The sequence below is a fragment of the Myxine glutinosa genome, chromosome 10 (assembly GCF_964187855.1).
Source record: "Myxine glutinosa chromosome 10, kmMyxGlut1.1, whole genome shotgun sequence".
Taxonomy (NCBI): domain Eukaryota; kingdom Metazoa; phylum Chordata; class Myxini; order Myxiniformes; family Myxinidae; genus Myxine; species Myxine glutinosa.
The window spans coordinates 105,003,681-105,027,105 of NC_136270.1; the positions used below are offsets into that span (position 1 = coordinate 105,003,681).

The window sequence follows — 23,425 nt, forward strand, 5'->3', positions numbered from 1 at the left end:
ATTACTCCTCTTTTGGGTCTTTGTAGTCCTCAAGGTCTTTTGTGTCCTCAGGATCATTTGGGTCATCGGGGTTTTCAGTGTCCTCAGGGTATTTTGTGCCATTTGGGTCTTTTGTGTCTTCTGAGGCTCTATGGCCCTTAAGGTCTTTTGGGTTATTTGTGTCTTTCATGTCCTCTGGATCTTTGGGGTCCTCAGGTATTTTCGGTCCTCTGGGTCTTTGGGGTATTTAAGGGTCTTGGGGTGTTTTGGTCTTTTGGGGCCTTTTCAGTCTTCTGGGTCTTTTAGATCCTTTCAGACTTTGGGGTTTTTTGGGGGGGGTTTTGAGGTATTTTGCGTCTTCCCGATCCTTTAAGTCACCGGAGTCTTATGTTTCTTTGGTGTATTTTGGGTCCTCGTGGTCTTTAAGTGTCTTCTGGGTCTTTTTTGCTCTTTTGGTCCTTGGGGTCTTTTGAGGGCATTTTCGGTCTTTAAGGTTTTAGGTTTTTTGCTTTTTTGGGGGGGGGGGGTCTTTCGGGTATTTTGAGTGTTTGGGGGTCCATTGGGTCTTCAGAGTCCTTGGGGTCTTCTGGGTCTTTGGGGTATTTTTGGTGATTGGGGTCTTCGGGGTCTTTTGGGTCCTCGGAATCTTTTAACCGGTGGACACAGTGGTGTTCAAAGATTGCCCATTAAACCCTCCACTTACCAAAGCCTTCAAAACCTACCCTCATGAAGGGGGACAGACATCACACAAATACACATTGTGTTTTATATGGTATATATTTTTTTTTTTCTATATATATATATATACAGTGAAACCTTGACTTACGAGTGCACCAACTTATGAGTTTTCCGAGATACGAGCCGTCGCTTGGGCGGTTTATTGCTTTGAGATGCGAGCCGAGATCTGAGTTACGAGCTTACGCCACCCGCCACCAGGTGGGTTCCGGTCACGTGGTTATCTTGCCGTGCAAGCATCTCTGCCGTATATCGCTGCTGTTTTGTTTTCGCATTTTGGTTATTTTGGAGCTGACGCCACCCGCCACCAGGTGGGTTCCGGTCACGTGGTTATCTTGCCGTGCAAGCATCTCTGCCGTATATCGCTGCTGTTTTGTTTTCGCATTTTGGTTATTTTGGAGCTGACGCCACCCGCCACCAGGTGGGTTCCGGTCACGTGGTTATCTTGCCGTGCAAGCATCTCTGCCGTATATTGCTGCTGCTTTGTTTTCGCATGTTGGTTATTTTGGAGCTTACGCCACCCGCCACCAGGTGGGTTCTGGTCACGTGGTTATCTTGCCGTGCAAGCATCTCTGCCGTATATCGCTGCTGCTTTGTTCTCGCATTTTGGTTATTTTGGAAAATTTCTTAGTTTTAACCATGGGTCCTAAGAAATTGAGTGCCAAGGGCAGTACTGAGAAGAAGAAGAGGATGATGTGCTTGGATATAAAACACGCAATCGTTGAAAAACATGAGCGAGGTGTGCGTGTTGTCGACTTGGCGAGGCAGTACGATCGTAGCAGTACGATCGAAACATTTTGAAAGGGAGGAAGAAACAAACCTCGTTGGACAGGTTTTTATTGAAACGCCCTGCAAGTGAAAGCGAGGAAAGTGTGGCGAAAAAGGCAAAAGTTATCTCCTCCACCTCCGCCAGCATCTTCGTCTGACCTTCAAGGTAAATACACTTAATAAAACCAGTTTATTTCTTTACATTGTGGCGGACACGGAAGCTCACTGGCGTGGTGACATCATTCCGTGCACCAAGTGGGCGGGGGCCATGCCGAGGGGTAGGCGTGGCCTCAGGATATACACCGGGCGCGCAGCCCGGAGCGCGCCAGTGTTACAGTGAGCTCTTGAATAAAGACTCTTACAAATTACCGCGTTGTCCGCTTCTCCTTGTTTACAAGCAGCGCGCGTAACGCCGCTTATTAGTTATTACGTACAGTATATACGAGGTCGTGCTTGTTTATACATTATTTGTTATTTATAAAGTACATTTTTCTTATTTAAAAACACGTAACAAAAAAAATTGGTGTGGTTTTTGGCGGGCTGGAACGGATTAATAGCATTTCAATGCATTTTAATGGGAAAATTTAATTTGAGAAACCAGCAAATTGAGTTACGAGCTCGGTCACAGAACGAATTAAACTCGTAAGTCAAGGTTTCACTGTATATATATTGTTGCGGATATGGGATTTGGCCTCCATCCATATCCGCTTGTAAATATTCCCCTATTTCCCCAATACTTCCCAACTATCCCCAATCCCCCATCCCCTAGTCCCATTTTCTGTAAACAACACTCTGTAGCCCCGACCTTCCCCTATTTCCCCCATTAAATGTCGCATCCAGGTCCACCGCATCTCACGTAGACAACTATAGGACATCTTGCTAGTTATTCTTAGTCTATGTCAGTTAAGGACTCGTTTCCATTAATTCTGACTCTTCGTTGCACCAGAATGTGATGGTATGGCACCGTTAGAAAGTTTAGGACCTCCCAATACCTCCCCGCAGCTCTTCCTCATGGTACAACAACAACAACAACAACAACAGCGGCGGCGGTGCGGGGAGTGTGCGTCCTCATTCCGGCTTGGTTAGCCGCCATTGAACATGTGCTCCGACGGGGTTACCACGCAGGGGCTCGCTGTCAGCTCCTCGTCAAGGGCGGAGCCCGGTAACCCCCCGCACCCAATAGAAGCGGCGGACCGATTCCATCTGGGGCGGAGCTAACGAGCCGAGGGCGTGTCACTCCCCGCTGAGCATGCGCAGGAAGAGGGAGGTGACGTCAGATGCGCCCTCAGCTTGGAGAGAGAAGACGCCACCTCCAAGCGCTGAATACCTCCCCGCATCTCTGGACCGGACCGCGTTTGATTCTGCCCCTGAGCCAAGGTGCACCTTGAGCTATCGACTGCCTGTCCTTCCCTGCCATCAATCTCCGTGTAAGTCAGTCTTGTCCCGTTTGTCTGTGGTCTGTCAGGAATAGATAAGACTGTGTCTAAGTGCCCATCTTTCTGTGCTTTACCTCTTACCGTGTAATCTACCCGTTTCTGCATCACCAATTATATCCTCCTCCGGAGGTCTTGAGAACTGTACCCCTTGTGTCGTTGCATTAATCCCAGCCGTTGTGTCCTTTCCTTCATTGATTTAGAGGAGAGGGTTGGGGGGAGGGGAGGGGGGAGGGGGAGGGGGGAGGGGGGAGGGGAGGGGGGAGGGGAGGGGGAGGGGGAGGGGAGGGGAGGGGAGGGGGAGGGGAGGGGAGGGGGGAGGGGGAGGGGAGGGGGGAGGGGAGGGGGGAGGGGAGGGGGAGGGGGAGTGGAGGGAGGAGGTGATGGGAGGGGGTAGAGGGGGAGGGGGAGGGGGAGGAGGAGAGGGGAGGGGGAGGGGAGGGGGGAGGGGAGGGGAGGGGGGAGGGGGAGGGTGGAGGGGAGGGGGGAGGGGAGGGGGGAGGGGGGAGGGGGAAGGGGAGGGGGGAGGGGGAGGGGAGGGGGGAGGGGGAAGGGGAGGGGGGATGGGGAGGGGAGGGGGGAGGGGAGGGGGGAGGGGAGGGGGGAGGGGGGAGGGGGAGTGGAGGGAGGAGGTGATGGGAGGGGGTAGGGGGGAGGGGGAGTGGAGGGAGGAGGTGATGGGAGGGGGTAGAGGGGGAGGGGGAGGGGGAGGAGGGGGAGGGGGGAGGGAGTGGAGGGGGAGGGGGGAGGGAGGGGAGGGGAGGAGGGAGGGGGAGGGGAGGGGGAGGGGAGGAGGGAGGGGGAGGGGGAGGGGAGGGGGAGGGGGAGGGGAAGGGGGGAGTGGAGGGGGAGGGGGAGTGGAGGGGGAGGGGAGGTGAGGGGGGAGGGGGGAGGTGAGGGGGGAGGGGAGGGGGGAGGAGGGGCTTCACCCGGGTTGAATAAGAATAATACAAATATATGATGAAAAGAACATGTATATTTTAGAGCAATATCACAGTACATTTCCTCCATGACGTTTTGTCAATTTTCAATTTCTCAAAACCTCTTGGTATACATTTCTGGTTTTCTTACTTGGTGCCAAGACATAAAGATTGCTTGGTTTTCCAACCCTCGAGCAGCCCACGTACAGCTGGCCATGGGAAGTACCCGGCATTGCCGGGCGGGGGAAGGGAGGGGAGGAGGATGGGGAGGGGAGGGGAACGGGGGAGGAGGGGAGGAGAGGGGAGGAGAGGGTGGGGAGGGGAGAAGAGGGGGGGAGGGGAGAAGAGGGGGGGAGGGGAGAAGAGGGGGGAAGGGGAGAAGAGGGGGGAGGGGATAAGAGGGGGGAGGGGAGAAGAGGAGGGAGCGGGAGGACAGGGGAGAAGAGGAGGGAGGGGGGGAGGGAGGGGAGGAGGGAGGGAGGGAGGGGAGGAGGGAGGGAGGGAGGGAGGAGGGAGGGGGGAAGGGAGGGGAGGAGGAAGGGGAGGGGAGGAGGAAGGGGAGGGGAGGAGGAAGGGGAGGGGAGGAGGAAGGGGAGGGGAGGGGAACGGGAGGAGAGGGAGGGGAACGGGAGGAGAGGGTGGGGGGGAGGGGAGGAGAGGGTGGGGGGAGGGGAGGAGAGGGTGGAGGGGGAGGGGAAGAGAGGGTGGGGGGGAAGGAGAGGGTGGGGGGGAGGGGAGGAGAGGGTGGGGGGGAGGGGAGGAGAGGGTGGGGGGAGGGGAGGAGAGGGTGGGGGGAGGGGAGGAGAGGGTGGGGGAGGGGAGGAGAGGGTGGGGGGAGGGGAGGAGAGGGTGGGGGAGGGGAGGAGAGGGTGGGGGGAGGGGAGGAGAGGGTGGGAGGGAGGGGAGGAGAGGGTGGGGGGGAGGGGAGGAGTGGGGGGGAGGGGAGGAGTGGGGGGGAGGGGAGGATTGGGGGGGGAGGGGAGGAGTGGGGGCGGAGGGGAGGAGTGGGGGGAGGGGAGAAGAGGGGGGAGGGGAGAAGAGGAGAGGGGAGAAGGGGAGGGGGAGAGGGGAACGGCTAGCTTGGCAAGCGATAGCAGGATTTTTACTTTTATTTTTACCTCAATGAGGGCTATATATATAGTCCGTGCTTGGAGCCTTCAAGTTCAACATAAAGTTTTTTTATGAAAAATAATGCAGATGTATAACAATCCACCAATGCAAGTTCAGAAATGAATGCAGATCCTTTACTTTGCGATACAAACGCAATTCCCGCCATTTCCACTCACGATCTAGGCCTCCAGAGCGATCGCGCCTCTTCTTCCTCTGTTACGTGGTCCCCTCGGTGAATACCTGGTCTCGGTGACCCCGGACCGTGAGAGGAACTCCGCCAGCAAGCTGTATTATATATGCGCTTTCGCCACGCAATCCATATGAATTTCACCCAGGAGACAACTGATGTTCAAGGATATATTTCCAATGGTAATGATACCATACAATTTCAATGACCCAACCACGGAGATTTTCCCCGAGCAATCAACAATACACAACCATCAACAATATTTCAATGACACAACCACGGAGATTTTCCCCGAGCAATCAACAATACACTACCATCAACAATTCCCCAGCCACAATCAATTCCCTATGAGTAAGATGGCCATCTTATATACGTGTGTCCCGGTGAGTACTCACGACACCCTTTTGGTCTCGGTCCCGCACCATGTCTCTGGGCCCCTCCTGACCAAGATGATAGTCGGCGTCGCCGCACTCGGGCGGTTGAACGAACCCCGGGTGGACGTTTCTCCACCGGGCAGGTATCGTACCAGGCACCGTGGCTGCAGCCCCTCGTGGCCACGCAAAGCGGGTACGGTAGAGCAAGCCAAACCCCACGCCGCTCGCAAGGCGCGTTAGGCCCCAACGTGCGACCCGCACGCGTCTGTTTAGACGGTGCCGCGAACGATACCAGACGCGGGGTCGATGCACGGCCCCACGTCAACTTGACGTCTCCACCGGGCAGGTACACGTCCCGGTGATTCCTCTCGCCAGACAGGCTTCGGAACGCCGCTTTTCCACGCAGCGCAAGGTCGATCCAACCTTTGGTCGGAGCGGGGCGAGGAAGAATAATACTCGTCCTTTTTTCCTCGTGTCTTTTTCCTCCCGTTTCGGTCACTTCCGTTTCCGGCCACTTGTTCAGAAGGGCTCCTGACCCTCCAATCACAACAACCCTTAATATACTACACACGGATAAGCAAAGACCTGAATGGTAATCCACATACCTTCACATAAATATGTAACACTCCCCCCCTTCAAGAAAGAAAGTTTGAACCCAGCGAAAACTTTCTTTGCCGGCCAATTTGGAGAAACAAACCAGATAACTCAACCCCCCCACATTATCAGTTCCCCCCGGGCACAGTTATCACTTAAAAATAAAGCAACCAAAATTTCACCCCAACCCCTCCAGATTACTCACTCTGGACTAAGCACCAGCAACGACATTGTCCCTGCCAAATCCAACTCCATCTCATGACCCTCTGACTTTGACCGTCCGTTTCTTGTGAATGAAGGTTAAGGGGTTGATCAAAGATCCAAAGTTACGCCACTCGATAGCCCTTTTTCCGGGAGGCCAAGCCGAGTATTCACTACATGGATGCCTTTAGGAACGTGGAGTTCACGGTTAGTCCGTGCAGGAAAGTTCTCTACATGGGCGCCTTGAGGAACGTGGAGTTCACGGTTAGTCCGTGCATGAAAGTTCACTACCTGGACGCCTTTAGGAACGGCGTTCACGGTTAATCCGTGTAGGAATCTTGGCTCGGCGGCTCCGCCGCATTCAGTGCTTCAACTTCTCAGAACTTCCCTAATACTTAGGGTGGGACCACTGGTCCCTGTAGTCCCATGAATAGCGGTCTCCTTCTCGGCCACTACTTTGCCAATCCTTCCTTCGGGAGCGGCCGTAACTCAGGGAACCTCCATAATAATATTGATTGCGGCCACCACCAAAACTACCGCCCAGTTGTCCTCTCCTGTAGACCTCTCGACGCCTACGAAATGCCTTCCCTACTGTTATGGTCCGACCCTCCAAATCCTTGCCATTCCAATTCTTCTCTGCCTCTCTGGCGTCTTTTGTGCTGGCAAACGTGACAAAGCCGAACCCTCTTGACTGTTGCGTTTCCCAGTCTCTTACCAACCGCACTTCCACCAGCGGCCCATATCTGTTGAAGACAGAGGTCAGAACTTCTTCCTCTGTTTTGAAGTTCAGTCCCCCTACAAATAACTTGGCACTTTTGTCGCCATCCCGAGCTGGTGTGGTGTTAATTTCCCTGCTGAGCTCTTTACCAACCCTCAGGTTACCATAAACTTGACCCCCGGCCAAATCATTCCCGATAACCACAGATACACCCTCTACAGGAAGCGTGGCTTGTAAACCGACGGTGACCGGTCCTGACACCAAATCGGACCCCAAATGGATGACATGAAGGGGCGCACTAACACCGCCCCCGATCCCCTGTAAACGAACACTATCCCCCGTTGCCGTCTCCTCGGACCATGGCAAAATGCCTTCAAGCATTAAAGATTGATGTGCCCCTGTGTCCCTCAATATCCTAACCGGTTTCCGGTTAGTCGAGGCTCCATCCCGTGACACAAACCCCTCTGAAATAAATGGTTGGTAACCCTTTTGATGGCGATTTCTCACAATGGCCATTGCGTTTGGAGTCGTAGTAGTCGGACTCCGCTCTGGGTCTTCGCTTTTCATGCGGTAACAACTGGACATCAAGTGTCCAGGTTTCTTGCAAAAAGCGCAAGTAGGCCCGGAGGAAAAACTCGTGGTCTGCCTCGGGCCCCCCGAACTATAAGTTTGTCTTGGGCCCGCATCCCTCCGATTTCGAACAGGTGGGGTATCATAGTTGTCCTCATAATCATCTCGAGGCCGCCGCCATGTATGGTCGTTCTCCGCACCTGCTGTTCCCCACCTCCCCTGCGGAGATCTAGGCGAGGAGTTAGGTTCGTGGACCCCTATTCGGTGGGTTAAGGCATAATCATCTGCCATGGTGGCTGCGTCCCACAACTTTGGTACTTTCTTTTCCTGCAGGTACACTTTGATGTCCTCGTGGACACACTGCTGGAATTCCTCCACCAGGATCAAGTCCCGCAATGTCTCGAAGTCTTTCCCGACTCCTTTTGACTCACACCACCGATCAAACATGTTTTCTTTCACTCTGGCAAACTCCACATGGGTCTCACTCTCCCTCTTCCTGGCATTCCTGAATTTTTGCCGGTAAGCTTCCGGAACCAACTCATAGGCCTTGAGGATGTGCTTCTTCAGTACCTCATAATCTGCACATTGGTCCATTGGTAGCGCCGAATAAATTTCCTGAGCTTTCCCCACCAGCACACTTTGCACGAGTATGGTCCAGGCCTCCTCCGGCCAGTTTAATTGTCGAGCCACTTTCTCAAAGTGTGGGAAAAATTTCGCGACTTCTTTTTCACTGAACGGTGGAACCAGCCTCACATGTCTGCCCACATCCCAGGTTTTCTGGTTAGGTGTCGACCCCGTCAGCAAGGGTGGTGCCTCTCCCCGTTCTCTCATTAACTCCAGCTCCTTGAATTTGATTTCTTGCTGAAGCTCCATGTCACGTTCCTTTAATTCCCTTTCCGCTTTTCTCTCCTCTGCTTCGAGGTCCCTTGCAGCTCTCCTTTCCTCTGCTTGTTCCTTTTCTCTTCTTTCCTGGAGTTCTCTTTCCACTCTCCTTTCCTCTGCTTGTTTCTCTTCTCTCCTCGCTTCTGCTTTCCTTTCTTCTTCTGCTCTTTCCTTTTCTGCTTTCCTTTCTTCTTCTGCTCTTTCCTTTTCTGCTTTCCTTTCTTCTTCTGCTCTTTCCTTTTCTGCTTTCCTTTCTTCTTCTTTAATCCGTTCCTGGCTCCGTAATTGCAACTCCAGTTTCCGGAGCTCAACATCTTCTGGTAGCCACTCCCAGGCTAACTCGTCCCATGTTCCTAATCCCACCATAGATTGTATCACCGTGGCCTGCAACTCTGCCTTCCTCAAATTAGTTCGGACCTCCAAGTTAAAATGTTTGGCCAATTTCAAGAGGTCCGACTTTAGCAACGCTCGGAACTGTGCCTCACTCGGGGTTACCCCAAAGTTCTGTGCCACAAACGCCATGGTGCCTATCGTTAACACCTGTTAACCTTCACCCAAGACTTTACCCCAATTTCTCAAAAAAAAATTACCAATTAATAATTAATTAATTAATTTTAATTAATAAAAAAAATTATTATTTTATTATTTTATACAATTTTAAATCCCGGACGAGCCCCCAATTCTGTTACGTGGTCCCCTCGGTGAATACCTGGTCTCGGTGACCCCCGGACCGTGAGAGGAACTCCGCCAGCAAGCTGTATTATATATGCGCTTTCGCCACGCAATCCATATGAATTTCACCCAGGAGACAACTGATGTTCAAGGATATATTTCCAATGGTAATGATACCATACAATTTCAATGACCCAACCACGGAGATTTTCCCCGAGCAATCAATAATACACAACCATCAACAATATTTCAATGACACAACCATGGAGATTTTCCCCGAGCAATCAACAATACACTACCATCAACAATTCCCCAGCCACAATCAATTCCCTATGAGTAAGATGGCCATCTTATATACGTGTGTCCCGGTGAGTACTCACGACACCCTTTTGGTCTCGGTCCCGCACCATGTCTCTGGGCCCCTCCTGACCAAGATGATAGTCGGCGTCGCCGCACTCGGGCGGTTGAACGAACCCCGGGTGGACGTTTCTCCACCGGGCAGGTATCGTACCAGGCACCGTGGCTGCAGCCCCTCGTGGCCACGCAAAGCGGGTACGGTAGAGCAAGCCAAACCCCACGCCGCTCGCAAGGCGCGTTAGGCCCCAACGTGCGACCCGCACGCATCTGTTTAGACGGTGCCGCGAACGATACCAGACGCGGGGTCGATGCACGGCCCCACGTCAACTTGACGTCTCCACCGGGCAGGTACACGTCCCGGTGATTTCTCTCGCCAGACAGGCTTCGGAACGCCGCTTTTCCACGCAGCGCAAGGTCGATCCAACCTTTGGTCGGAGCGGGGCGAGGAAGAATAATACTCGTCCTTTTTTCCTCGTGTCTTTTTCCTCCCGTTTCGGTCACTTCCGTTTCCGGCCACTTGTTCAGAAGGGCTCCTGACCCTCCAATCACAACAACCCTTAATATACTACACACGGATAAGCAAAGACCTGAATGGTAATCCACATACCTTCACATAAATATGTAACACCTCCTTCAACTTCGTCGCACTTCTTTCACTCAAAATGCACGAAATTCTGCCGCATGAAATTATGTAGAGGCCTCGTCGGGGGGATATAAGGTAGATAAGGAAGGCGTTGTAACAGAAGAATCAAAATAAACGTCGAAGAACAAAAGGAAATTGGAGCTATTCTGGACCCACAGCCAAACCCGACAAACCATTGCAATACACCCCGAACGTCCATGCCGCCACAAACTACACCATGGAATTGCAGCTGGCGCGGTTTTTTTAAACCATTGATATTAAAATAAAACGTAGCCTAAAACCACCGGGATTTTATGCTGATTCCGAATCTGTGTCCAAAACTTTTCTCCGATGTGTAGTTCTTGAGTTATAAGCGGACATCGAGACAGACACACACATACACACACTCCTCCTTTATATATAGAGAGATATATATATATATATATATATATATATATATATATATATATATATATATATATATATATATATTAAAGCGCGGCGTTACGCGCGCTGCTTGTGAGCAAGGAGGAAGCGGACAAGCGGTAACATATAAACGTCTTTATTGTAAGACTACACTGTAACACTGAACTCCTCCGGGCTGGTCGCCCGGTGTATATCATGAGGCCACGCCTACCCCTCGGGCGTGGCCACCGCCCACTTGGTGCGTGGAATGATGTCACCACGCCAGTCGACTTTTGTGTCCGCCACACGCGCCCCCCCAGAATTCCCGCGCACCTGGAGGGCCAGTTTGCGGGGCAGACGAATGACCCGGCCGAAGCGCCCCCTGGCGATCGGCGGCGTCCGGGGTGCAGGGATACCAGGTGGGATGCCCCTGGCTGCCCCTGGGATGGGTGCAGGACCGGGGGGCGCCGTGGCGGTGGGGCTGGGCGGTGCCGGGGGTCCGCCCGCAGGAGGGCGGCCCCGACGTGGGGGTCGGGCCACTGGCGGTGGATGGTCCACATCGAGGTGGGCCGGCTTGAGGCGGTCTACCGAAACGCGGTCAGGAGTACCGCCGATGTCCAGGGTGAAGTGCTTCGCCCCGGTCTCCAGCACGCGGAAAGGCCCGTCGTACGGGGGCCGCAGTGGTGTCCGATGGGCATCGTGGCGGACGAAGACGTACTCCGCCGTGCGAAGCTCCGGGGCGACGTGCGTCGGTGGGTGCCCGTGGCATGCCGTTGGCACCGGGGCGAACCTCTGGGCGGTCTCTTGCAGAGCGGAGCGCTGCTGTGCCGTGGACCATGGTGCCATGGAGTCGGGGAGGAACTCGCCCGGCACCCGCAGCGGTTGCCCGAAGACCAACTCCGCCGCGGATGCGCGCAGGTCCTCCTTGGGCGCCGTCCGGAGGCCCAGCATGACCCAGGGGAGCCTGTCGACCCAGCCGCCGTCGCGGAGGGTGGCCCGGAGCGCGGCCTTCAATGAGCGGTGAAATCGCTCACACAGGCCGTTAGCCTGGGGGTGGTAGGCCGTGGTTCGGTGCAGCCGGACCCCGAGCCCCTACGCAACCGCCCCCCAGAGCTCCGAGGTGAACTGGGGGCCGCGGTCGGATGAGATGTCTGAGGGGGCGCCGAACCGGGCGACCCAGGTGGCGATGAAAGCCTGCGCGACATCGGCCGCCGTTGTCGACGCCAAGGGCACGGCCTCCGGCCACCGGGTGGTGCGGTCCACCATGGTGAGGACGTAGGTGAAACCCCGCGAGGGGGGCAGAGGTCCCACCAGGTCCACGTGGACGTGGTCAAACCGGATTCCGGCACCGTGAACGGGGCCAACGGGGCCTGGGTGTGCCGGTGCACCTTGGCGCGCTGGCACGCGAGGCACGTCCTGGCCCAGCCGCAGACGGCCTTCCGGAGGCCATGCCAGACGAACTTGTCGGCGATCAGCCTTTGGGAGGCCCTCGCGCCAGGGTGGGACAGGCCGTGGATGGCGTCAAACACCTGGCGCTGCCAGCCCGCGGGCACAATGGGGCGAGGACGCCCGAGGGAGACGTCGCACAAGAGGGCCGCGCCCGCGCCGTCGAACGGCACCTCGGTGACGCGGAGGCCCATGACGGCGGTCCGCAAGGCCTGGACGTCGGGGTCAGCGGCCTGGTCCGCTGCCATCCGGGCATAGTCGATGCCGAGGTGGACTGCGTGGGCGACGGCCCGGGAAAGGCAATCCGCCACCGGGTTGTCCTTCCCCGCGACGTGCTGGATGTCCGTCGTGTACTCGGACACGGCCGAGAGGTGACGCTGCTGCCGGGCCGACCACGGCTCGGTGACCTTGCCCATCGCGAAGATCAGCGGCTTGTAGTCGACGAAGGCAGTGAACGCCCGGCCCTCGAGCAGATGGCGGAAGTGCCTGACCGCCAAGTGAAGTCCGAGCAACTCGCGGTCGAAGGTACTGTAACGGCGTTCGGGCGGGCGAAGCTGCCGGCTAAAGAACGCCAGCGGTTGCCAAGCTCCACGCACCCATTGCTCATGCACCGCGCCCACCGCGTAGTCCGAGGCATCGGTGGTGAGGGCGATCGGTGCATCGGGCGCCGGGTGCGCGAGCATGGTGGCGTTAGCCAAGGCGAGCTTCGCGCCCGTGAACGCCGTGTCCATCTGCTGGGTCCAGGTAACGTCGCCTTTGCCCGACTTACCTCGGAGAGCTTCGTGCAGGGGGCGCAGGAGCTGGGCGATACGGGGCAGGAACCGATGGTAAAAGTTCACCCTGCCCAGGAACTCCTGCAGCCCTCTGATCGTGCGGGGGCGCGGAAACCCCTTCACCGCCTCCACCTTGGCCGGCAGGGGGACGGCGCCGTGCCTGGTGACACGGTGCCCCAGAAAATCGATTGTGGCGGCGCCGAACCGGCACTTTGCGGGGTTCACGATCAGGCCATGCTGGCCCAGGCGTTCGAAGAGCGTGCGGAGGTGGCGTAGGTGCTCTTCGCGGGACGCGCTGGCGACGAGGATATCGTCCAGGTAGACATAGACAAAATCCAAGTCGCGCAGGACGCTGTCCATCAGTCGCTGGAACGCCTGAGCCGCATTCTTCAGACCGAAGGGCATGCGCAGGAACTCGAAGAGTCCGAATGGCGTGATGACCGCCGTCTTCGGGACGTCCTCCGGCCTGACGGGGACCTGATGGTAGCCGCGTATGAGGTCCACCTTCGAGAAGAAGGACCTGCCCGCCAAACGGGCGGAAAAGTCCTGAATGTGGGGGACGGGGTAGCGGTCGGGAGTCGTGGCGTCATTGAGACGGCGATAGTCCCCGCACGGTCGCCATCCCCCGCCGGGCTTCGGCACGATGTGCAGCGGCGACGCCCAAGCGCTCTCTGAGCGCCGAACGATGCCGAGTCGCTCCAGGGTAGCGAACGCCGCTTTTGCCACCGCCAGCTTCGTCGGCTCGAGGCGGCGTGCCCGGGCGTAGACCGGTGGCCCGACGGTGGGGATGTGATGGGCCACCCCGTGCTTGACGGCCCCCGCCGAGAAGGTGGGCCGCGTGAGGGCCGGGAAGCCGGCGAGGAGGCGGGTGAATGCGTCCGCTGCCGGAAGCGTACAGACCAACGTGGCCGGAACCGAATCGTTCGGCAAGCCGCTTGGCAAGCCGCTCGTTGAGCTGGGCAACGCACACGCGAGCGAGCTGAACGTCTCGGCCTGGACAAGCCGTCTGCGCTTGACGTCGACCAGGAGCCCATTAGCGCACAGGAAGTCCGCGCCAAGCAGTGCCATGGGCACGTCGGCGGTGACGAACGTCCATCGGAAAACCTGCCCTCCAAACCGCAGAGAGAGGCAGCGTTTTCCGTACGTACGGATGGGCGTCCCGTTCGCGGCAAGCAGCGCGGGGCCCCCACCCGCGGCGTGCTTGTCTGACGTGCCGGCGGGAATGACACTCACCTGCGCTCCCGTGTCGCACAGGTAACGGCGCCCGGAGAAGGTGTCCGTTATGAACAGCAGGCTGCTCGAACGGCCGGTGCTCATCGCCACAATTGAGCGCCGGCCCGGGCATTTCCCGACCCGTTGAAGGAGCACGGCGGATGACACCGCCGAGCTTCGTGGCCGAACTTGGCGTGGAACCAGCACCAGGTGGTGGAGCTGGAGGAGCGCGGCTGGCTCCACCAGGCCGGTGGAGTCGACGGGTTTCCCCGCGGTGGCGGTTTTCGCCGCGGCGGTGGGCGGGGCGTGGCGGCGTTCACGAGGTGCGTATCAGCATGCTGCTGAACCTCAGCGTGCTGTAGAAGATGATGCTGTGGAACATCAGCGTCGAAGGCCGTGACGGCCACGCCGACGCTCGCCCGCGTGTCCGAAGCGGCGAAGTACTTGTCCGCCTCGGCCGCCAATGCTCGGGGTTCCGTTAGCCCGGTCCCGGCCAACGCGAGGCGAACCTGCGCTGGAAGTTGGCGACGGAAAAGCGCCCGGAATAGCGAACCGGGGGCTTCGTCGCCCAACAGTGACAGCATATGGTCCATTCGGACCGACGGGCGCGTCTCACCGAGCTCGGGGAGATCCAGGAGGCGGTCGGCCCGTGCGTCGTCCGTAAGGCTGAACGTGGCTAGGAGTAGCCGCTTGAGTGCCTCGTACTTGTGGCCGTCCGGTGGGTGGCGAAGGACGGACACAACTCGAGCGGCCATGCCGGGCCCGAGGGAGGCGACGACGTGGCAGTAGCGCGTGTCATCGCCGGTGAGGTGCCGAAGCTGAAATTGGGCTTCGGCCTGGACGAACCAGACTTCGGCCTGAGCCTCCCAAAATTCCGGAAGTTTGACGAAGGCGGCCATGGCGATGGCGTCGCGTGTGGAAGGATCGCTCCGGCAGATCCAACGTCGAGGGTCACCAGTAAAGCGCGGCGTTACACGCGCTGCTTGTGAGCAAGGAGGAAGCGGACAAGCGGTAACATATAAACGTCTTTATTGTAAGACTACACTGTAACACTGAACTCCTCCGGGCTGGTCGCCCGGTGTATATCATGAGGCCACGCCTACCCCTCGGGCGTGGCCACCGCCCACTTGGTGCGTGGAATGATGTCACCACGCCAGTGGGCTTTTGTGTCCGCCACAATATATATATATATATAATATATATATATATATAATATATATATATATATAATATATATATATATATATATATATATATATATATATATATATATATATATATATATATATATATATACATATATTGTAGTCAAATTAATCCAAGACGTCGTTTTGGATTAATTACACTACAATATAATCTCTGCGGCAATCCCGGCACGCGAGGGCTTGCAGGACTTGCGCGTATTGCTCCAAAGATTCCGATGGTTCTTGCCGGCACGTCGTGAGAAGGTGCAGGACGTAAATGGTGCTCCGAGGTTCGACATAAAGAGCCGTCAAGGTATCCACAGCGTTCTCATAGGTTGTGCAGTGGGAGAAGTATTCGTAGACAGAATGTGTCACGTTGCAACAAAGTACGTTCAATTTTTGCGCGTCGGTGATTTCCGGCACTAGTCCCAGGTAGAGACCCAGGGAATGGAGCCAGTGGGTCCACTGACTGGATGCATCTCCGGCATTAGGGTCTCTGCCGAATCGCTCCAGCTTGATGAGCTTTTCCATTGTCCTTGTGGGTCACAGAATTTGATTTCAATAAATAGTAATGGGATTCATCCAAGACCTCGTTCACAGAAGTGAGGCTTTATTGAAGTCGATTCACACAAGTCCTTGGCACACAAGCAATTAACGTATTAGCTATTGAATCTTATAAAGTATAAGTATAAAGTTTACTCAAGCAAAGTATAAAGATCAAGCCATCGATCTGGTTTTACCAAGATGAATGCCGCGCAGATCACAACATGGTACGTGATCACAACATTTTACGCGTAATTCTCCCCAAGCACATAAAGAGCACTCGACTATATCCAAGCACGCATTAAAACACCACACCCCAGAATCCTCCTCCTCTGCTTCTTCTTCTTCTTCTTCTTCTGTTTTACCACATATATATTTGCACAATTTGGTTGCATTGGCACTGTTTCATGTCTGCCCGCAACCACAGTGCGGTAATCTTCATCCTGACGAAGCAGCACTTACAAGGAAGGAATAATACTGCATTTCCTTACCATGACTGTTGCCTGGTATCAGTGCAGTCAAGTTCTCACCCGAAGAGTCATTGTTGAAAACAAAGCAGTTTCCAAAGCGAGGGTGGTGGAATTGAGTAAAATCTCTGGATTCAAAACAACAACAGCGACAAATACAAATAGTTTGATTTATCTGCCATTAGGACAGGTTTTACTTTAAAATGTAAATAAAATGATGCCCCTTATACACCTAATCCTCTTCCTCATCATTCTGTAATAGATTACTGCTCTCCTGATGTTTGTTGCTGTGTATCATCTGTCTGTGTCCCTAGGTGGTGAATTGACCTGACAATTAATCTTGGCCCCTGTGTATAAAAGTACTCTGTTTATTACCGCCACGCTTAAAAATAAATAAATAAAAATTGGGGGAGGATATTGGAATTGGTTCCATCTGTCCGTCCGTCCATCTTTCACGTTATGTCCTCCTAAACGGTTATGCAGAAATTCACCAAACTTAGTAGTTATGATCATCACATGGGAAGAAGGTGTGAGAGCAGGATCATTTTGGGCCCTGCCCTAGGTCACATTTCTTCAATTAAACTTTGTGTATTCAATAAACATTGGAGGACGCATGAAATATGTATCAATGTTTTTGGATTTGACCCACAGTTCATGCTCCAAAGGGGTGGGGACGTAGGGTTACAAGGGGTCAAAACAAAGGATTTTTAAAAAAATCAAAAACAGGTAGTTCATTCCTGGTGGAATGTTTTGGCATTTTCCAACTTTGCTTTAGGTGGGAAGCATAGGGATTTGTTTTTTGGTGTTGTGAAATACACCACCTTGTGTCATATGTTAATCGGTATCCAAAACAACTAAAATTTTCAACAAAAACGTTGGAAGATGGCAAATCTGCACACGTCCGTCAACAAGGTTGTCAGACCTTGAGTTTAAGTATTAGCTATACGAGAATATAAGGCCTGCTGACGGCCGGATGCAAGGTCGCACACCGAGACAGAGTTCCTTATATATTTTAGATAATTTGTTTGAATTGGTGCATTGATATGGTACAGGAATGAATACAATACATTACATATGCAAATTACATGACATTTCCTCGATAGGCCAAACTCTCAAAGCCACATTCTCACTCACCGGGCATAACATGTCCGACCGCTGTAAAGGCATGCATAGATAAGCTCATCAGCCGAATAACCCATGGCAATCTTATCCTTTTCAGGCACAGTGGCCATGATGTTCAAAAAGTGCAGGCGATACCATTCCTGCATCGCTGATATTGCAGAGGAAAATGTATTGTAGATGCAATTGGACACATTGACATCACACTGCAGCACAAAAATGGATAAAACACTTTTCACTTCATCTGCATATTAATCTTCTGTATTCTCATTCATATATAACTGTGTTAGAGGTCCTTGATGAAGCACTGCATTAAAGACAAGATTAACAGGATACAATGCGCAAATTAACACAGTACATGGAATTCAAACCTGGGGTAAGAGCATCAAGCACGAGATGCTGCATTCTTCCTACGAGAAGCACCCGCTCCCTATAGGAGCAGCCAGCGAGGTCATGTTATTATATTTATGATCATTAATACCATAGCAGAGTACCTACACTGCGGGTGATCTTGTTGCAAGTGTGCAACACGTTCTTCTGACACATGCCTTTATTTGGGTGGTGTATAGGCAACTGACCGCTGCCTCGATCATTCGAGAAAATACATTTAACCCTGGTTACATACGTATATGAAGCGAAAACATGCATATATAATACATTGTGGTTATACAGGGTGAGCCAGAAATATGGTCATTTTTGAAATTCGTGTAAAGGAAATAAAAAATTGTATTTCAAAATAAATTCATTCATGATATTGAAATACATGACATGCATTTTTTTCAACTGATTTAGTTTTTGGTTTTTTTTGCAGGCAAAACACTTGAGTGGCCATGTGGAACTGGTTGGGTGAAGAACACGCTTTCGCTATCAAAGCTTTTTACAAGAATAACGATAGTGCAACTGCTGCACAACGTTATATCAAAATCCAATTCAATGTTCAACGTCATGGAAATGTGCCGTCTGTTCATGGTATCAAGTTATGGGTTCAGAAGTTTGAGAGGACAGGTTCAACTTTAAAAGAGATACCGCCGGGAGCAACCAAATCAGTAAGAACGGCACAAAACATTGAGCGTGTAAGGGAGTCAGTTTTGAGAAGTCCGCATCACTCCAGCTGAAAGCATGCATCAGCCTTAAGAATTTCTCACACGTCACTACGCCGCATATTGCATAAGGATTTAAACTTTTATCCCTATAAAATTCAACCTGTCCTGGAATTAAGCCAAGATGCTGAGATTGCCCACAATAATTTTTGTGAGGGAATGCTTTCATTTATGGACAGAAATAAGAACCAAAACATTGCTAGCAATTTGTTCATGTCTGATGAAGCACATTTTCATCTGTGGCATGTCAACAAGCAAAATACTCGTTTTGGGGCAGCCGAAAACCCTAGAGAAATGCACACGAAACCGTTACATAGTCCCAAAGTCACAGTGTGGTGTGCACTTTCATCATTCGGCATCATAGGGCCTTACTTCTTTGAGAACGATAACGGAAATGCCATCACTGTTACTGCAGCTCGATATACCGATATGGTTTCTAACTTCCTCTCCAGAGAATTAAACAGATTTGCAGAAGTGAGCCCAATGACGTGGTTTCAGCAAGATGGGGCAACCTCCCACACCGCCAGAGTGTCCATGACTACTGTAAGGGCGCTCTTTCCAAAGCATATCATTTCCAGAAACGGCGATATTCCATGGCCAGCGAGGTCACCCGATTTGACTGCATATGATTATTTATTGTGGTCATATCTAAAGGACAAAGTGTATGTTAACCGGCCAAACACTCTTCATAAACTTAAGGAAAACATCAGACGTGAAATCAATGATATTGGTGGGGCCAAGTTGCAGAACGTCATGAATAATTATATATTGGCGTCCAAGATTGGAGGAATGTGTCAGACGATATAGTGCGAATCTCCTGGATGTTATTTTCCACAAATAAATGGCATGTTATGTCCTTCACTTTCTTGTAAAAATTTGTTCTAAAATACAAATTTTTATTACCTTTACAGAAGTGTTAAAAATCACCATATTTCTGGCTCACCCTGTATATAGCTCAGATAATTCCAATTGCATCAAGGGAAGGAAATGCCAAGATGGGTGAAAAAATATTTTTTTCAAAACTTGATGAAATCAAACGAAACTTGCACATGCATAACTTGAGAGGGCCCTCATTAATCGCTGAAAGTTTCAGCTTCATCAGTCAAATCCTGTCACAGGAGTAGTTAATATATATATATTATATACATAGACTGGCTCCATAATATTGTGCCGGTTATGAAACCGACCCTCGTGCAATGAACATCCATGACACATCGAGCTCCCGAGAGCAAGTTACACTGTTAATATGTGGGTGCCCAGATAGTTGTCTAAAGGGAAACAGGGCAGATACATTGTGTGGGTTTTAGATAGGTCTCCTTCTTCCTCTTCAATTATCCTCCTGTTCTTACTTTTAATTCTCCATTCAACACCCTTTATTCATCATCACGGCTCATTTACAATAGTTACCATTCCACTCAAAGTGTGTGATATTACCACACAGTACAATTTGGTTGCTTCTCTTCCCACTCAGCCATACATAATAAATAGACGGGTGTGCACTGAGGGCATGTACCTCAATTGGAATCGCCAAACCACAGGAAAATAACACATTTGTTAAAGAGCGAGGACCCTGCCAGGTTTGGTGGGATCAATCGGTGTCCGTAGTTGCTTCACAATCCTACAGGCCGCACACTTAACCGCAGCACAGAGGTCGGGGAGAGTCCGAGAAGTTTGAATAATTTCAGAGCCTGTATTGCAACAGAGTTCCAAAAACACCACTCGAGGGAAAGATTTATTTATTGTGGTGGATTTGGACCGATGATGAGATCTGGGTTTATCATTTAGTGCCAAATTTAAAGTCAGCCAGCATCGAAAACAAACATTTTTGGTTCAAATTGAAAGGTTCAGCCATCACCAGATATATTATGGCAATAGGGTTTTGGGGCATCTTTTCAAATACAACTCACACATTACCCATAGGGTGATTGCATCATCCCCTCCACCCACCCCTCACCCACTATGCTGACTGACTGATTGACTGACACACACACACACACACACACACACACACACACACACACACACACACACACACACACACACACACACACACACACTTATTTCACCTCAACCCCCACTCCGAAAGCCTCAACCTGCCCCTTTCAAATCTGTCCCATCTCTACTCTCCCAACCTTCCCTCCCCACTCGTCACCCTCCTTCCATGCATGAAAGTAAACAGGCATTTCCACATCAAAACAGCAGAATATTTAACACTTTCAGCCGGGCTATCATGCTATCATCGACTTCACAGAAACCCTCACGGTCACCTGTTTAACTCACAATTTAAGAGAAAATAGTCGGAAAAAATAGCAAGGACTTGCATAACCTCTGGAGTAAAAGCTGGGCATCCTCCGTCGTACAAAGTTCTTCCTTGGCGCACCTGAAGTCCTAATCACCACCAAGACCTTCTCCAGTAGCTTGATGTTGTACTGCTCTCCCCTCTGGGTTGGTTCCTCCGCCTCACATCTTTCTTAGCTTGAGGCTGTGAAAACCAAGGCCTTTACAATTGTTGTAATTTCCTGTGATGAAGCCGAGTCTATGGGCCGATCACTTCACCATCGCAGATGTCGGTGGTCTCTCTGTATTGCACTTCCTCGTTTCTGGTCTTGCACCCTCTGTTCTTTCCATGTTTTGTATATTTACCCCTCTCTCTCTACTGCTGCTTTTGCATTTCCCCTGTTCATTTCGCATCCAGTTTTTGTCTGTCACATCCTGATGCGTTCATTGTACTAGCTCTTCCATGAGCCTCGACTATGCATTCAAAAAAAGAAAACTTATAAGGAGGGCATGACGATTGTGAATATGACAGCTTCCAAGAGGTATTTTTCTTTGCATAGCAGTATGAACCAAAATGGTGACCGTATATAGAATTTGTGGGTGGTCAGACGAACTGTTCAAATAATGGGTTGTCGAAACTCTAAAGGACACCGGACACACAAGGATGGACGCATACACGGATCCTTTCATAGTATCAAAGTCAAGGCTCGTGTAAAGAGCTACAACACGGAATGTATCAGGATGCAACAGAAGAAAAGGAAAAGCAGAAAGAGGGGCTCGAACACCAACAACAGGGATGTTGGACAAAACAAAGGGAGACGGACAAATAAGGAATGTCGGAAAAAAATGAGTGATTGGGGAGCATTTTTTATTTCCAATTTAAACTCTCACAATACCAAATGAAATAATACTTGAAATAAATAAAAGCCTAGATAAGAAGCACACATATATAAATTCAAGGGTCCAGAATAGTCCATAGTTTTCATTCATCCTTGATCTTTGCAACCCTTTCCAGTCGATGAATTATTCAGGGTAGTGGAAGAACAGAAATGTGAAGCAAACAGAAGTCAAGGGTGTGGGTCTATCTACCCATCCCAACTCTCTCTTCCTCATATGTGGTGATTTCAACTGTCACCATGCCAGGTGGCTGGGTGTGGGTACCTCTCTCACCAGCCATGGCTCTTCAGCAAAGGACTTCTGTGATTCACTGGGACTGACACAATCTGTCAATTTCCCGACCCGGATCTCAGTCAACGGAGCATCTTCTCTTCTGGACTTGGTTTTGACTAACTTCCCTGAAAATGTCTGCTGCTCTTCTTCTGCTCCAATCGGCTCTTCAGATCATGTGCTTGTTAAAGTGGACATCTCTCTGACCATTCTCAGAGAGCCTCCTCAGCGTCGTCGAGTCTGGCATTTCACTCAGGCCAACTGGCACGGTCTTCAAGCAGCCATCAATCATCTGGACTGGTCTCCCATCTCTACCGCCTCTGACATCAACTCATCCTGGGAATTCTTCCAAAGTAAATTGCTCTCTCTCATGCACAGATTTATCCCATCTCGTCTTCAGTTGTCATACCCTTCCTCCCGTCCATGGTACACGGAATCTTGTGGTGAGGCTATTGCCCAGAAACAACTTGCTTTCGTCTCGTGGAAAGCAAATCCAACGGAAGGAAATCTCATTTCCTTTCACAAAGCCCGAAACAAGTGTGTGTCCACCCTCAGGAGAGCCAGGAAACAATATCTCTCCGTTCTCAGGACCGAACTCTCTTATCTGTCTCCTTTTTCCAAATCCTGGTGGCGTCTGGTCAAATCTGTTTCTGGTGTTTGTTCCCCCTCCATCCCCTCCCTCACCTCAAATGGCCACACGGCTGACTCCGCATGTGAAAAAGCTGAATGCCTCAACTCTGTGTTTGCCTCTAAATCTTGTGTCCAAAACCCATCCCTAACTGTACCCACTGTACCCAGTCGTACCCAGTTGCTCCTGGACGCTGTGTCCTTTCCTCCTGACAAGGTGGAAAAGTTTCTGTTAACCCTCGACTCTGATTCTGCAACTGGACCTGACGGCATCAGCCCACGGGTCCTAAAATCCTGTTCTTCCGCTCTTTCACTCCCTCTCTCTGTTCTCTTCTCCCTCTCTTTTGCTCAAGGTCATCTTCCATCTGCTTGGAAATCTGCCAACATCACCGCTTTGCACAAAAAAGGTGCAAAAACAGATCCCAGCAACTACAGACCAATCAGCCTTCTCACAATTATCAGCAAAGTCATGGAATCCATCATTGCTTCAGATATGAAATCTTTCCTCTTCTCCAATGGCTTGATCTCTGATCATCAATTTGGTTTCAGACCTGGACACTCCACTCTGGACATGCTGCTTCTGCTTTCTCAACAATGGATGGAGGTCCTCAATGCCAAACAGGAAATTAGAGCAGTCTCCCTTGACATTTCACGTGCCTTCGATACGGTCTGGCACCCCGCTCTGCTCACCAAACTCTCTTCTTTTGGTATCTATGGAAATCTCCACGCATGGCTGGCGGACTTCTTCTCTAGTCGTAGTCAACGTGTGGCCCTGAATGGGCTTCTCTCATCTCCTCTTCCTGTTCAGGCTGGAGTTGCCCAAGGCAGTGTTCTGGGCCCTGTGCTTTTTCTGGTCTTCATCAATGATCTCTCTGACTCTCTTGAAAATCCTCTCTATCTCTTTGCTGATGACTCTACTCTCTGTCGCTCCATTCTTCATCCCTTAGATCGGCAGTCTGCAGCCTCCTCACTCTCTGCAGACC

General features: G+C 51.9%; 1 protein-coding gene across 2 annotated transcripts in view; it reads right to left on the bottom strand.

Annotated features, from left to right (window-relative positions):
* The window catches only part of SCNN1G (sodium channel epithelial 1 subunit gamma), a 106,800-nt gene that overhangs the window by 73,076 nt on the left and 10,299 nt on the right, over positions 1-23,425 (bottom strand). For both annotated transcript variants that reach the window (XM_068126335.2, XM_068126334.2), the window contains exons 4-5: positions 17,287-17,477; positions 16,177-16,280 (exon numbers count right to left, since the gene is read on the bottom strand). In XM_068126335.2, coding sequence (XP_067982436.2) covers positions 16,177-16,280; positions 17,287-17,477 — 295 coding nt within the window. The remainder of the gene's footprint in view (positions 1-16,176; positions 16,281-17,286; positions 17,478-23,425) is intronic.